Genomic DNA, 16,697 nt, shown 5'->3' with positions numbered 1-16,697 from the left:
AGGGTACGCCATGCTATGACCACACCCAAGATACTGATCCATCCTCCTGTTAACAGACAGCTAGGCTGTTACACATTTCTCACAAGCAATGCTGTTACGAACATTCCCATATCTACCTTTGTGGGCATATCTTAAAAAACTTCTCCAGGAAACACACCTGTAGATAGACACACTAAGGCTGTGTTGCAGGGTATACGTACCTTCGACTTTACTAGATATTGCCAAATTGCTCTCCAAAATGGCTCCCCAATTCACACTGCCATGAGCAAAACATTATTATTGCTCTATAGGACATAGCCTATCGCTCTATAGGACATACCAACATTTGGTAGTATAAGACTTTTTAATTTTTGTCACTCTATAAATATAAAACAGTTTAAGCCTTTTTTTAAATTGAATCACCTAATCATATAGGATCCTTTTTTTATTTGTTTTTAGACAGGATTTCACTCAGGCTGGAGTGCAGTGGTGCAATCATAGCTCACTGCAGCCTCAACTTCTCTGGGCACAAGAGATCCTCCCACCTCAGCTTCCTGAGTAGCTGGGACTAAGAGTCCAAGCCACCACAAATGGCCAATTTTTTTACATTTCTTTGTAGAGATGGGGTCTCCCTACATTCCCCAGGCTGGTCTCGAACTCCTAGATTCAAGTGATCCTCCCACCTCAGCCTCCCAAAGTGCACAGATTACAGGTGTGAGCCACCACGGCCAGCCTACATAGGATTCTTAGTAACACTGTTAAACACCACATCCCAAGGACTGTAACTGGTTTAGGAGCATGAGCACTCTGGGATGTGCTTATTTCTAACTGCTTGCTTTGTCAGCAAGTCTGGAAGGCAAGAATGACAAACAAAAAGCAAAGGAGCCCCAGAGCAATCCCAGAGGGGCTGGAATCGGGGAGCAACTGTTCTTAAAGGCAGTCTCTGTCAGAGAGGAATGACTGGCACTGCTCCACCCCACAGATACCTGCTGGGGAGAGAGCAGACTAATGCCAAAGAGCCAGAGGGTCAGGAGGAGCTGCAGCTATGGAGAAGCCACCTCGAGGACCTGCCATCCCAATCAGAAGGATGGCTGCAGCCCAGTCCACACGCAATGACCACTGCTTCTGAGCAGCTTCTGAGTGGGAGTCCCCACTACATCTGAGAATTACACATATAAGATCTTCACTTTCATAAGATAAACATGTTTCAAAAATCCAACTAGATAAAAGGACTCTGGAAGATGGTGGCATAAGGAAGCACCAGGAACCCATCTCTCTACGCACAGGACAATGGTACAGGCAGGATCTGTCCAATGTAAACATTTTGGAATTCTGGAGTCCACTGAAGGTTTGCAACTTCCAGGGGAAACATAAACTGAAGTTAATCTCAGTCACTTCAGCTCTTAGCACAGTAGCAGCTGCTCATTTGAGTAGATAACCATTTCTTACATCCTTACCTTCCTGTACAACCTTTAGAACGAATTCAAATTCTTTACACTACCTCAGTAAGTATTCATGTCGTCTTACTTTATCCATTTCATGGATGAAAACCCAAGTATTAAGAGGTTAAGGGGTTTCCCCAAGGCTACACAGCAGGCCTAATTCTGGTGTCTATCACTATACTGCATCAGTGCTTTTTTTTTTTTTTTTTTTTGAGATGGAGTCTCACTCTGTCGCCCAGGCTGGAGTGCAGTGGTGCAATCTCGGCTCACTGCAAGCTCCGCCTCCCGGGTTCACGCCATTCTCCTGCCTCAGCCTCCCGAGTAGCTGGGACTACAGGCACGTGCCACCACACCCGGCTAATTTTTTGTATTTTTCAGTAGATTCGGGGGTTTCACCATGTTAGCCAGGATGGTCTCGATCTCCTGACCTCGTGATTCACCCGCCTCGGCCTCCCAAAGTGCTGGGATTACAGGCGTGACCCACTACGCCCGGCCACTGCATCAATTCTAAGACACACATTTTTCATATTTTAACATCAGAAATGGAGATCCATTTTACAACTGATGGCATGTTATAATTTCATCAGCATCTTATTAGATTTGTCTTAGCAACTTACAAAACACCATGTGTCTTACAATCAATAGCATCTTAAATATGCTGAAATATGGTTTTACTTATTTCCCATTGGTTGTGGTGAATATAGTCACACATGGGCAAGCCCAGCAGACAGTAACAAAGGCTGCTCCACAGACAGAGAAATGGCAGGGACCACGCACCCAGCTGGCCCTCCCTTAGAGCCCCACCTGCTCTGACAACACACACTGATTAGCTGCCACGCCCACAGGTGACTAAACGTAGTAAAGACCCACAGAGGGCCCAAAGAGGCTGGCACACAACAGCACAAAGCAGGGGCAGACGCTGGCACATGACAGCACAGAGCAGGGGCAGAGGCTGGCACATGACAGCACAGAGCAGGGGCAGCTGAGGGCACGTGAGAAAAGGGCGCAAGCAGAGGACTGCCAAGACCATGGTCAGAAGCAGTGGTTCCAAAACCCAGTTCTGGGAGGTAGTGAAATAAAAGAATTTGGGGGTAAATGTGAGGACACCAGGTCAAAACACGGGTTCTCTAGTTGCAGTACTTCTCAGCATTAGAAAAATCTGAGTGAAAATAACAATTTTACAATGGACGAGCCAGGTTAACCTGCTGACTGTCACTTCTTTGGTCTAATCTGATGAATTTCACCTTTGAACCACAACAGCCACCAATCCCATAAAATACTTACTACTCCTTTTGAAAGATAGTTATTGACAAAGTCCTTCCAAGTGATTTCTCTCCCGGATCTCTTGAGCAGCAAGTAAAACATGACTCCACCCCAGAACAGAGCAGTCCAGAGGAAGAACATCCTGAAATCCTTGTCGTCCCATGGAATGTCACCCTGGGCAGAGAGGGGGACAGCTTCTGTGAAGAATGAAATTCCACAATACGATCTATGCTCTGTGAGACACAAATCCCTCCAACACTACACTAATGCCTCCCAACCTTCTCTGGGCCACCATCATAACCTCAAAATTCACACAATGTATAGCATCAAACCTTCTGAAACCTGGACCACCAGTGAGAATCATCTTTCTTGCCACCTCGTTTTCCACCGCCACCACCTCCTCCTCCAGAAGAGCGTGTGGTAGCAGCTGGCTTTGATTCTGTTCATAAACAAAGAGCACACATAGAAGCACGGCAAGGTTTTAGCTCTCTCAGCAATGTCTTCATGTATACGGTTTAATAAAACACTCATTGCAGAATACACTGTGGCAACTGATCAGTTACTAAGTGAAGCACTATGAGAAAGAATACAAATACAAAGCTTACCAATCAGGGAGGCTCCCAAGGGCTATACTTGCATCATCTCATGAAATATGCACAATAACCCAATAACCCAAGAAATTATAGGACTGTTATACCCTTCACAGAGGGAGAAAGTATAGCTTAAGTAACTTGTTGGATGGGTGGCAGTGTTAGGGGACAGTGAATAAGTCACAGAGTTGGGATGCAAATTGCTCAGTCCCCACTCAAAGTTTAAAGTGTGTTCTGGCCACGCACGGTGGCTCATGCCTGTAATACCGGAATTTTGGGGGGCCAAAGCAGGAGAATCCCTTGAGCCCAGGAGTTCAAGACCAGACTGGGCAACAAAGCAAGACCCTGCCTCTGGCCGGGCGCGGTGGTTCACGCCTGTAATCCCAGCACTTTGGGAGGCCAAGGTGGGCGGATCACCTGAGGTCGGGAGTTTGAGACCAGCCTGATCAACATGGAGAAACCCTGTCTCTACTAAAAATACAAAATTAGCTGGGCATGGTGGTGCATGCCTGTAATCCCAGCTACTAGGGAGGCTGAGGCAGGAGAATCACTTGAACCTGGGAGGCAGAAGTTGTGGTGAGCCAAGATCATGCCATTGCACTCCAGCCTGGGCAACAAGCGTGAAACTCCGTCTCAAAAAAAAATAAAAAATAAAATAAAAATTAGCCAGGCATCGTAGTGTGCACCTGTGGTCCCAGCTACACAGGAGGCTGAGGCAGGAGAATCGCTTGAGTCCTAGAGTTTGAACCTGTAGTGAGCTGTGATTGTACCACTGCACTCCAGCCTGGGCAACAGGAAGACCCTATCTCAAAAACAACAGCAACAACAAAACAAAACAAAAGTAAGTACTCCCTTTCCCACTCCCACAAAGTATACATTGTTAACACTTTCTTGTGCAGGAAAGCCCATGGTTTTGACAAATGGCTAAAAAAACACACCCACAGTCGGTATTCAGCTGGCATCTTTGCTTTGTAGGGAAATGTATGTAAGGAAAACTGTAAATCAGTCCTTGTTGTTGTTGTTTTAGACGGAGTCTCACTCTGTCTCCCAGACTGGAGTACAATGGCGTGATCTCAGCTCACTGCAACCTCTGCCTCCCAGGCTGGAGTACAATGGCGTGATCTCAGCTCACTGCAACCTCTGCCTTCCAGGTTCAAGCGAATCTCATGCCTCAGCCTCCCGAGTAGCTGGGATTACAGGAGCACGCCACCATGCCCAGCTAATTTTTGTATTTTTAGTAGAGATGGGGTTTCACCATGTTGGCCAGGCTGGTCTTCAACTCCTGACCTCAGCTGATGCACCCGCTTCGGCCTCCCAAAGTGCTGGGATTACAGGCGTTGAGCCACCGCACCCGGCCCGAATACATTTCTAATGTCTTCAGTGACCATGAAGCAACCCCTCTAGTGTAGCAGGATGGGAGGCTACAGGCACCCGGTCATCCTCAGTGGCTATGCAACATGTGGCTTCATGACACATTCACCCCGCTATGCTGCATACGAGGGGCTTCTGCACCTCTGTCTCGAGTGGAGTCTGAGACAGGTATGATATGCACAAGCCTCAGCCCCCACAATGAGGCCCAGGACTGAAAAACACGCAGTAAGCACACCACTAAAGCTGTGCAACACTCCAAACCACTCAGGGAGAAAGGAATGTCCACACAAAAGCAACCCAAAAGCTTGTATGGGTTATCATTACTCGGCCCCTACACCAAGACTCAAAGACCACCTAGCATGCACTGGGAGAACTGTAGGTACTGCTCCAATCTAGAGCCCCGGGGCTGTCACCAGCCCACACCAGCACTTCTCCCTCCCCATGTCCCCTGGCTCTTACTCCTTTGCATTCTTTGGGCATATATTTGTCTGTCCAACTAGATGACAAGTACATTTAAAAACATGGACTCCTCAAGGCCAGGTGCAGTGGTCAAGCCTGTAATCCTAGCACTTTGGGAGGCAGAGGCGGGGGGATCACATGAGGTCAGGAGTTCAACACCAGCTTGGCCAACATGGTGAAACCTCATCTCTTAAAACTTAGCTAGGCATGGTGGCGCATGCCTATAATCCCAGCTACTGTGGAGGCTGAGGCAGGAGAATCACTTGAACCCAAGAGGCAGAGGTTGAAGTGAGATCGTGCCACTGCACTCCAGCCTGGGCGACAGAGACCCTTCCTCAAAAAAAAAAAAAAAAAAAAAAAAGAAACTGAATTACAGTTTTCTTTACATTTCCCTAAAAAAGCAAGGATGGGCCGGGCATGGTGGCTCACGCCTGTAGTAATCCCAGCACTTTGGGAGGCCGAGGCAGGCGGATCACAAGGCCAGGAGATGGAGACCATCCTGGCTAACACAGCGAAACCCCGTCTCTACTAAAAATACGAAAAAAAAAATTAGCCGGGCGCGGTGGCGGGCGCCTTTAGTCCCAGCTAACTCAGGAGGCTGAGGCAGGAAAATGGTGCGAACCCAAGAGGCGGAGCTTGCAGTGAGCCAAGATCATGCCACTGCACTCCAGCCTGGACAACAGAGCTAGACTCTGTCTCAAAAAAAAAAAAAAAAAAAAAAAAACCAAGGAAGTCAGTCAAAATGGGCACAGGAGGCCCACTCAGTCCCCCAGCCACCGTGCTCTAAGAAAGTCTCTCCGAATCCCTAAGGTGAGGTAATGCTCTGAGGAGCAATTTTTAAAACACTGCCCTAAACACAATATGTATCAAATAAATTGCATGTATTAGATTTCTAAGATTTTTCTCAATGTTTTAAATTATGTGCCAGATATCTACCAAATATGCTTAGTTTGACCAGACAATACCTCTAAGGTAGCCTTAAATTACTTCAATTTGCAAAATGACAGAAAAATATCAACAGAAAATTAAGGTGAAATGTAACATAAGGTCTCTAGAATTTTATATGTACTTGCAACCTACAGCTTCACAAGTGACTTACTATAACTTTCCTTCTTTGTTTTTTTTTTTTTTTTTTTTTTTTGGAGACAGGGTCTCTCTGTTGCCCAGGCTGGAGTGCAGTGGCACAATCACAGCTCACTGCTGGGCTCAGGTGATTCTCCCACCTCAGCCTCCCAGGTAGCTGGGACTACAGGTGTGCACCACCATGTCTAACTAATTTTTTGTATTTTTAGTAGGGACAGAGTTTCACCACATTGCTCAGGCTGGTCTCAACCTCCTGGGCTCAAGTGATCCACCTGCCTAGGACTCCCAAAAGGCTGGGATTACAGGCGTGAGACACTGTGCCCGGCCTGATAACTCTTTTCTTTGTTCAGTGGAAACTACCACCATTATACATGAGGGGAAAACACAAAATTCAAATATAATATTGTCAAAAGGTACCTTTTTTCTCTCCCATAACTTCTTTAGGTTCACTAGCTTTTTTTCCATTTTTTCCATTAGGAAAGTATTTTTCAAATCCTGTTAGAAAAAGAAAAAAAATACTTATCTTCAAACTAAAATTCATCAGGTTTGTGTTCATTTTGTTTTCAAAGCAGCTGATGCATCATTGAAAAGCACAAGCTGGCCAGGCGCAATGGCTCATGCCTGTAATCCCAGCACTTTGGGAGGCTGAGGTGGGCAGATCACCTGAGGTCAGGAGTTCAAGACCAGCCTGCCCAACATGGCGAAACTCCGACTCTACTAAAAGTACAAAAAATTGGCTGGGTGTGGTGGCGGGTGCCTGTAATCCCAGCTACTCGGGAGGCTGAGGCAGGAGAATCGCTTGAACCCAGAAGGCGGAGGTTGCAGTAAGCCAAGATCGCACCAGTGCACTCCAACCTGGGTGACAAGAGCCAAACTCAGTCTCCAAAAAAAAAAAAAAAAAAAAAAAAAAAGCACAAGCTAAAAGCATAACATTTCTTGTGTACAAGTACATCAAAGTCTATAGTTCACAACCCAGAAGTGTTAAAGGAAAAAGCCTCCTTTTTGCATATCAATTTCATTATCTACAAATGTGTTACATTTGAAGATGACATATCTTCATCGCTGTAATCAGACATAAGTTGGAGGCAGGGGAATGGGTTACAGAAGGAGACAAAAGGCCCAACCTAAGAATGTAGAACACTACAGCCACACCTAAGCATTTACCTTTTGGGGGTCGAGAACAGAATCTTTGATAAGCAGCAATTACATCTGTCAAAAGAGAATTTCTGCTGGCCCTTGCTTGAGTTGTAACAAATCGGTAAAGCTGCAACATGACATAAAAATAAAACCATAGTTATATCAAGATAAAAAATTTAAAAGAGCTTCATTTCCTGGTCATAAAGTAGATGAAAGGTCTCTCTCTTCCACAGGTGGTTATGAAGTAACACAGAATGACTCCCTTAGTGAGGACTAGGATTACCTAGCACTAGGCTACTGATTCCAGCAAAAGAACCAGGAGACACACATTATTATCCAGAAAACAAGAATATTTCAAAATCAGACATAATGTAGAATTGCAGTCCAATTATAATTATGTGACAACACATTCACTTTGATGATGTTTGTTTAATTTGTAGCATTCAAAAGACAAACCCTGGCCAGGCGCAGTGGCTCACACCTGTAATCCCAGTACATTGGGAGGCCGAGGTGGGTGCATCACGAGGTCAGGAGTTCAAGACCAGCCTGGCCAAGATGGTGAAACCCCGTCTCTACTAAAAATACAAAAATTAGCCAGGCACAGTGGCAGGTGCCTGTAATCCTAGCTACTCGGGAGGCTGAGGCAGGAGCACTGCTTGAACCCAAGCAGCAGAGGTTGCAGTGAGCCGAGATCACGCCACTGCACTCCAGCCTGGGCAATGGAGTGAGACTCCGTCTCAAAAAAATAAAAATAAAATAATAGTTATAAAAATTACAAAACCAAATAAAACCACCTCACATCCACTATAATCAAAAAGACAGACAAGTGTGGGTGAGGATGTGAGAAACTGGAGCCCTGTACACTGTGCTGGTGAGAATGTAAAATGGTGTAGCCACTTTGGAAAACAGTTTGACAGATCTCCAAAATGGTACCACATGACCCTGTGGGTCACCATATGACCCAGCAATGCCATCCCTACCCAAGGAAGCTGAAAACACATGTCCACGAAAAATATGCACACAAATGTTCACAGAAGCCTTATTCATAACAGTCAAAAAGTAGGAACAAGCCAAACGTTCACCACCTGATGATTAACAGATAAATAAAATGTGGTATACCCATACAAGAGAATACCAGTCACTCAAACAAAGGAATGAAGTACTGACACGTGGATGAACCCTGAAAACATCATACTAAGTGAAAGAAGGCAGACACAAAAGGTCACATATTATGATTCCATTTATACGAAATGTCTAGAATAGGCAAATCCATAGAGAGATAGATACATTAGTAGTTGCCTAGAGTTGGGGGAACGATTACAGAGAAATGCGAAATGATTACTAATGGTCACAGGGCTTCTTTTTGGAGTGCTGAAAATGTTCTGGAATTGGAGACAGTGATGATGGTTGCATAACTTTATGAATATGTTAAAAACCAATGAACTGTACATTTAAGATGAACAATGGTTTGTAAATTAAAATGTCAATAAAAAACAAATAAAACAGAATGAGATAATTTAACTTCAAATAAATACACAATTCTACACGGCAAAACAGGACAGGACCACCAACACTGTTTTTGTCTGAGTGCAATACTGGCCTGGGAGACTTTGGAGCTTATGTTGTGTTACACCCTGCCCAACCACAGGAACACTTGGCCTATGAAATAACCACTGATAACAGATAAGAATGCAACATAAGAGTTTTTTTCCAGTGCCAAATCCATTAAGGGTGTAGATTAAAATGAAATGTTATGCAAGCTAGACAAGTCAACAACTCCAGGCCAGGTGCTGTCAAGCAGTGGGGTGTCCGAAGGGGAATCAGAACCAGTTCCCACCCCTAAGAAGCACAGAAACATAGGGAAGAAAATCATGGGACAAATCAGTTACACTATGGCGTAACAATGTAACCAAACAAAAGCTCTGAGTACAGGGAACAGGAGTGGTGCAGAGGTAATATGAAGGGGTCTTTATATTGCCACGCCTTAGTCTTAGTCCTTTCTGTTCCGCTATTAACAGAGTGCCTGAAGCTGGGTAATTTACAAAGAAAGGTTTATTTAGCTCACAGTTCTGCAAGAGGGGAAGTATGAGAAACAGGGTGCTGGGCTTATGGTGAGGGTCACATGCTAGGTCAATTTATGGCAGGAGAAGGTGCTACATCAAAACACGGTGGGAGAAGGTCAATGGCAAAGCGGCCACATACCATGAGGGAGGAACTTCTACTTTATAACAACCTAAGGTCTCTGAAATTAAGCCAGTCCCACCACAGCTCACAGAACTCACTACCTCTAGAATGGCACCAAGACACTCATGAGAGCTCCACCCCCATGGCCCAAACACCTCCCACTGGGCCCCACCTCCCAATACCACCACGATGGGGAACAAATTTCAACATGAGTTTTGGTGAGGCCAAACTCAAACCATAGTACCATATAAAGCAAGTCTTTATATCACCATAAAGTTTAGTACAGAACAGGGCACTGTATGCACTCCATAAATATTGACAGAAAAGCCCTTTTTAGGCTCTATTTTCAAATTGTGTTGACATGGAATATCCCTAGCAATAATCCGTGACTGAATTTAACACTGAGGTTGTGTTCTATGAAGAAATCATCAATGAAACTTCTTCTCCTCTGCATATGTAATCCAAGATCTGCATGTCTAGCATTCAAAGAATAATGTAAGAGATACTAATTCACAAAATTTAAGTTGAGAGCACCGCATTTTGGAGAATTAGCCTTTATGTTTGACAACACGAGCACTTTTCAGTTGCTTTATCATCGGTCTTATTCCTCTGGGCATAACACCTGAGAACTCATCTCTCAACACATCAGAATCTCTTCCTCACCGTGAAAGCAGTACTTCTGTCTCTGATCTTTAAGGGTAGCAGGAACATAAAGGAAAACCTGTCCTATCAGACTCCCTCACAGCACAGTAATGCCCAGGTGTCACTAGGCAAATCTTCAGAGAGTACCAAAGAGTATGTATCAGGACCGCGAACCCCCACACCCTCCGCAAATCAATCAGCTACAGCTGTCAGCACAGAGGACTTCCTTATATATCAGCATCTGAGTGATACTCACAGGGACAATAGTGTCACTCAAAAGGAAAGCCTTTGGGTAACACTTCTGACATAAAACTGCAAACTCACAACGCAGATCCCCACCTGGAACTGTACGTCTGAATGCAATATTCATAAGCAGCAAAAGAAAAGCAGTCAGGCCGGGCAAGGTGGCTCACGTCTGTAATCCTAGCACTTTGGGAGGCCAAATGGATTGCTTGAGGCCAGGAGTTTGAGACCAGCCTGGCCAACAAGGTGAAACACCATCTCTACTAAAAATACAAAATTTAGCCAGGCGTAGTGGCGGGCGCCTGTAATCCCAGCTACTCGGGAGGCTGAGGCAGGAGAATTGCTTGAACCCTGGAGGCGAAGGTTGCAGTGACCCAAAATCACACCACTGCACTCCAGTCTGGGCGACAGAGCGAGACCCTGTCTCAAAAAAAAAAAAAAAAAAAAGAAAAGAAAAGAAAAGGGATCAGAGCTTGGTAAAACAGGGAAATGGATACAGGAAACCGAAAAAGGACCTACCACACGGCAGCGTGGCGTGACCATAGCGAAGAAATTGATTTAAGACTGGCAAGGGAGCCTCAAGGAGTAAAAATCATGAATGCAGGCACTATTATTCCCCCTCCCCACCCCCGCCCTTTTTTTTTTTTTAGGAGACAGGGTCCGTCACCCACGCTGGAGTACAGCAGTGCAATCAAAACTCACTGGAGCCTCAACCTCCCGCGCCAAGCAACCCGCCTTGGCCCCCCGAGTTGCTGGGACTATAGTCATAAGTCACTGAGCCCAGGTAAGAAAAAAAAAAAAACAATTTGTAGAGGCCAGGAGCTGTGGCTCAGGTCTGTAATTCCAACACTTTGAGAGGAGGAGGCGGGAGGATCGCCTGGGTCCTGGAGTTCCAGGCCAGCCTGGGCAACTGGGCAAGGTGGTGAACCCTATCTTTTGGGACGGAGTCTCACTCTGTCGCCCAGGCTAGAGTGCAGTGGCCCGCTCTCGGCTCACTGCCAGCTCCACCGCCCAGGTTCACGCCATTCCCCTGCCTCAGTCTCCCGAGCAGCTGGGACTACAGGCGCCCGCCACCACGCCCGGCTAATTTTTTGTATTTTTAGTAGAGACGGGGTTTCACCGTGTTAGCCAGGATGATCTCGATTTTCTGACCTCGTGATCCGTCCGCCTGCTGGGATTACAGCCGTGAGCTACCGCGCCTGGCCTCTCCAGAAACTTTTTAAAAATCAACCACGGTGCTGTAGTCCCAGATACTCCGGAGGCTGAGGCGGGAGGATCGCTTGAGTTTGGGGCTGCAGTGAGCTGTGTTTGCGCCGCTGCACTCCGGCCTGGGCGAAGAAGCAAAACCCCGTCTCTTAAAAAATTAAAATTAAAATTAAAATCGTAGATCGGAGGGTCTGCTACCCTACCCAAGCTGGTTTCCAACTCCTGGACTCAAGCGATTCTCCCGCCTCGGCCTCCCTAAGTGTTGGGATCGCAGGCGTTAGCCCCGGCACTAGCCTATCTCCCCTTACAGTGAAGACGTTGAGCTGACTACAGGGGCGCTGGGATAGCAGGAGGCCAAGCCAGGTTCCCGTGGCCGACCCGGGGACCTCAACCATCACCCGTACACCAGTGCAAGGCTGAGGAACCGTGTCACTTAAACAGTGAGAGCGACTATTCGACACGTGAACCTTTCATTGAGACTGATCACGGCCATGGTTCTGTCAACACGCTATCATTATGTCAGAAACACTTATCAGGTCCCGTGTGTGTATCTAGAGGGATGGCTACCAACAGAGAAAGAGCCTCCTGCTGAGAGCAGGCCCTGATATGCAACGAACACAGAGTCCCTGCTCTGAAAAGGTGACATTCTTAATAATAATAGCTAATACTGCCTGTCCTGGAATGCCCGCAATGGCCCCATTCAACAGACGGGAACACGGAGACTCGGAGAGGTTAGGCAGCCCGACTCCAAAACCCGTCTTTGCGACTACATCGTGCTCGTGCTGCTGACTCAAAATTACAGACGCCTTCGTTCCGTGCTCCCGGGACACGAAAGCGGGGACAAGGACGGCTACCAAGCCAACATGACCTTCGAGGCTTCAACCGCCCCGGTGAAGCGCGAAAACCCGGCTCTACTGAAGCTGCGCGTTTTCAAAACTTGAATCCCACAGGCAGGGCTGAGCGCGAATCGGCGCTCCCAGGGCCGGCTGAGAGACAGCGCGGGGCGCCCAGGCCCTCGGCAGGGACGGCCCGCGTGCGGCCGGAGGGCGGGGGCCAGTGACCTTGACGTCCGCTCTCCCGAGCCGGAAGTGGGCCCGAGGCAGGGTGGAGGGCGCCGGGCGCCCAGGTAGGACTCACCGTCCGGAGGCAAGGCTGCTCGCCCGGGCCCACGCCGCCAGGCACGAGGAGCTGCTGTAGGCCGCGGGGCCAGCAGCCGCCCCGGCCCCACAGCCGCAAACAGCGGTGCGCCATGGCCGCCGCCGTGGCCCTCTCGGCCCGGGACGCTGCGCAGGCGCGGGCAGGCGACGACTGGTGGCCTCGGGAAGCGGGCTCGGCTCGGGAAAAGGCCGCCAGGCAGCGCAGCGCGCCCGCGGCTCACGGAGGAGCCCAAGCTCTCAACGCGGCGTCTCCTGCCGCCAGCCCCGCCCCGGCGCGCTGACGTCGGCTTCTCCTCTCCCAGGCCGGCCGCGACCTCTGCCAGTGCAGAAGACAGGACCAAATGGGAGGAGCATGAGGGCGGGACCGGAGGCGGGGGCCGACGGAGCAGCGCTGGGGGCGCGGCAGAAGGCGGGGCCAAGAAGGACCTTGGAGGGCAAGGGGGAGCTAGAGGCGGGGACCGGGCCGAGGGAGGACTCGGGAGGGCGAGCGAGGGCTGGGGGCGGGGCTGATGGTGCACGTGGGGGGCGTGACTGGAGGTGGGGCCGAGGAAGGACTAGGAGGGCGAGCAGGAGCTGGAGGCGGGGCTGACGGAGGAGTGTGGGGGGCGTGGCTGGAGGCGGGGACTAAGGGGAGACGCGTGACTGGGATCCTGGGCTTCCGGGCCTGTGCAGCCGGGTGGGCCAGCCAGTAGGAGCGAGGGGGAAGTAGCGAAGGCCCCAGCGGCGGCAGATGGAAGGACCCTCCGAGCGCCAGCTGAGTCATGGGGTGGTGCTAGGCTCTGGAGACGCCGAAGCACACATTCCCGACCCCTGGGAGGGCGATGCGAAGATTCACAAGCAGCAGGGAGTGTTGGGGCTGTGCCGTGCAGCCTGCGCTCTAGGAACCCTGTCGGGGAACTGGTTCTCGGAGAGCAAGTCGAGTCTTCCAGGTAGTGGAAACTACACATTGTTTCCTGTACCGTGACAGCGGAGGAAAAAAGGAGAGGTCTTTGAACTGAGGTGGGGGACTTGGGGGTTTTTCTGAGACGGGCTCTCGCTCTGTCGCTCAGGCTGGCGACGCTGGACCTCAGGCAAAGGACAGTAATCCTTGAGAGACAGGAGACAAACCAGGTGAGTCCTGTGATTACCCCAGTGGCAGTAAAACAATAACAAAAAGATATACCAGATACACCATCATACCATGCTCAAACAAAAGAAAACTGAGTAGACAAATAGATTTTAGGACAAGGAAATTCCAAACAAAATTAATTGCAGGGAAAAGAATATCACTAAGGATGAAGAGGATCGGGTTTCTTTTCCAGAAACAGGGTCTCAGTCTGTCACTTAGGCTGGAATGCCATGGTGCAATCGTAGCTCACTGCAGCCTCCAACTCCTGGGCTCAAGGGATCCTCCTGCCTCAGCCCCCCAAGTAGCTGGGGCAACACACGCTCGACCACACTCGACTTTTTTTATTTTGTGTAGAGTTGAAGTCTCACTTTGTTGCCCAGGCTAGTCTCAAACTCCTGGCTTTAAGCAATCCTCCTGACTCAGCCTCCCAAAGTGCTGGGATTACAGATGTGAGCCACCCACATCTGGCCAAGAGAATTATTATTATTATTATTATTATTATTATAATAAAGGGGTCAGTTCATCAGTAGGACATAACAACCCTAAACATCTTTGTTCCCATTAACAGAAGCTTAAAATACATGGAGCAAAGACTGACAGAACCACAACTTCCAATTATATTTGGAGATTTCAAATCCTTCTTTTGATAATTGACAGAACAATTAGACAGGAAAATAGTAAGTATATAGAAGACTTAAACACAACCAACTAAATCAAATAGACATTTATAGAAAACTACTCATAACAACAGAATACACATTATTTTCAAGTTTTCACAGAGCACTTATCAAAATAAACCATACTGTAGGCCATAAAAATATTAAGAGGAGTCAAGTCATATAAAACATGTTTTCTATCCACAATGAAATTAAATTAGAAATCAGTATCAGAAATAGGCTGAGGTGAGAGGATCACTTGAGCCCAAGAGTTCCAGACAAGCCTGGGCAAAACAAAGACCTCGGCTTCAAAAAAGAAAAAAACTAGACAGAAAATGAAGTAAAACCAAAGAAGAGAAAGAAGATAAAAGTAAAAATCAATAAAATTAAAAACTAAAAGACATAGAGAAATGAATGAAATCAAAGGGTGTTCTTTGAGAAGATCAATAGTCAGATCAATCAGGAAAAAAGAAAATGACACAAATTGGCCCAGCATGGTGGCTCATGCCTGTAATCCCAACACTTTGGGAGGCCAAGGCAGGCAGATCACCTGAGGTCAGGAGTTTGAGACCAGCCTGGCCAACATGGTGAAACCCCATCTCTACTAAAAATACAAAATTAGCTGGACATGGTGGTGCACACCTGTAATCCCAGCTACTTGGGAAGCTGAGGCAGGAGATTCCCTTGAACCTGGGAGGCAGAGGTTGCAGTGATCCGAGGTCGCACCATTGCACTCCAGACTGGGCAAAAAGAGTGAAACTCCACAAAAAAAAAAAAGAGAGAGAAAGAAAAAGAAAGAGAAAGAAAGAAAGAAAGAGAAAGAAAGAACAGACAGACAAGCAAGCAGGCCAAAAAAAGAAAGAAAAAGAAACAAGGAAGGAAGGAAGGAAAGAGAGAGTGAGAGAAAGAAAGGAGAGAGAGAGAGAGAAAGAAAGAAAGAGAAAGAAAGTAAGAGAGAGAGAGAGGCCGGGCAAGGTGGCTCACGCCTGTAATCCCAGCACTTTCGGAGGCTGAGGTGGGCGGATCACAAGTTCAGGAGTTCGATACCAGCCTGGCCAATATGGTGAAACCCCGTCTCTACTAAAAATACAAAAATTAGCTGGGTGTGGTGGCGTGCGCCTGTAGTCCCAGGTACTCAGGAGGCTGAGGCAGAAGCAGAAGAATCGCTTGAACCCAGGAGGTGGAGGTTGCAGTGAGCCAAGATTGTGTCACTGCACTCCAGCCTGGGTGACAGAGCGAGATTCCATCTCAAAAAAAAAAAAAAAAAAGGAACAAAGAAACCCCATCTCTACTAAAAAATAAAAAAATACAAAAATTAGCCGGGCATGGTGGCAAGCACCTGTAGTCCCAGCTATTCGGGAGGCTGAGATAGGAGAATAACTTGAACCTGGGAGTCAGAGATTGCAGTGAGCCGAGATCGCGCCACTGCACTCTAGCCTGGAATGCGAGACTCCATCTCAAAAAAAAAAAAAAAAAAAAGACACAAATTACCAATACCAAGAATGAGAAAGTTGACATAACTTCACATTCTACATATATTAAAATGAAAATAGAATATACGCCAATGAATTTGAACAATGAACTATACAAATTCCTTGTGAAATACAAGTTACCAAAGCTCACTTTTAAGATAACACAAAAAGTCCTACATATATTAAATAAATTGAATTTGTAGTTAAAAACGTTTCCATGGGTTGGGCGTGGTGGCTCACGCCTGTAATCCCAGTGCTTTGGGAGGCCAAGGCAGGCTGATCACCAGAGGTCAGGAGTTCAAGACCAGCCTGACCAACATGGAGAAAACCCGTCTCTACTAAAAATACAAAATTAGCCGGCCGTGGTGGCACACGTCTGTAATCCCAGCTACTTGGGAAGCTGAGGCAGGAGAATCGTTTGAACCCAGGAGGCAGAGGTTGCGGTGAGCGGAGTTAGCACCATTGCACTCAGCCTGGGCAACAAGAGCAAAACTCCATCTCAAAAAAACAAAAACAAAACAAAACCTTTCCATGAAGGAGACCCCAGGCCTGGATGGCTTAACTAAGAAATTCTACCAAACATTTAAGGAAGAAATAATACCAATTCTAAAGAAGTTCTTCCAGAAAATTAACATGGGGAAGGACTTCTCAATTATTTCTATGAGGCCATTACCCTAATATTAAAACCAGACAAAGACATTACTG

At 47.3% G+C, this 16,697-nt stretch overlaps 1 protein-coding gene across 1 annotated transcript in view; it reads right to left on the bottom strand.

Annotated features, from left to right (window-relative positions):
- AFG3L2 (AFG3 like matrix AAA peptidase subunit 2) overlaps nt 1-13,285 on the bottom strand; it is a 48,332-nt gene extending 35,047 nt beyond the window's left edge. Inside the window, exons 1-5 of the mRNA XM_003817869.5 lie at nt 12,737-13,285; nt 7,352-7,451; nt 6,605-6,682; nt 3,017-3,123; nt 2,706-2,858 (exon numbers count right to left, since the gene is read on the bottom strand). Coding sequence (XP_003817917.1) covers nt 2,706-2,858; nt 3,017-3,123; nt 6,605-6,682; nt 7,352-7,451; nt 12,737-12,850 — 552 coding nt within the window. The 5' untranslated portion in view covers nt 12,851-13,285. The remainder of the gene's footprint in view (nt 1-2,705; nt 2,859-3,016; nt 3,124-6,604; nt 6,683-7,351; nt 7,452-12,736) is intronic.
- Nucleotides 13,286-16,697: the final 3,412 nt, after the last annotated feature.

Source organism: Pan paniscus, chromosome 17 (genome assembly GCF_029289425.2).
Source record: "Pan paniscus chromosome 17, NHGRI_mPanPan1-v2.0_pri, whole genome shotgun sequence".
NCBI classification, from domain to species: domain Eukaryota; kingdom Metazoa; phylum Chordata; class Mammalia; order Primates; family Hominidae; genus Pan; species Pan paniscus.
Note: the sequence above shows the minus strand (reverse complement) of the source record. Positions and strands in the feature narration are given on the sequence as shown.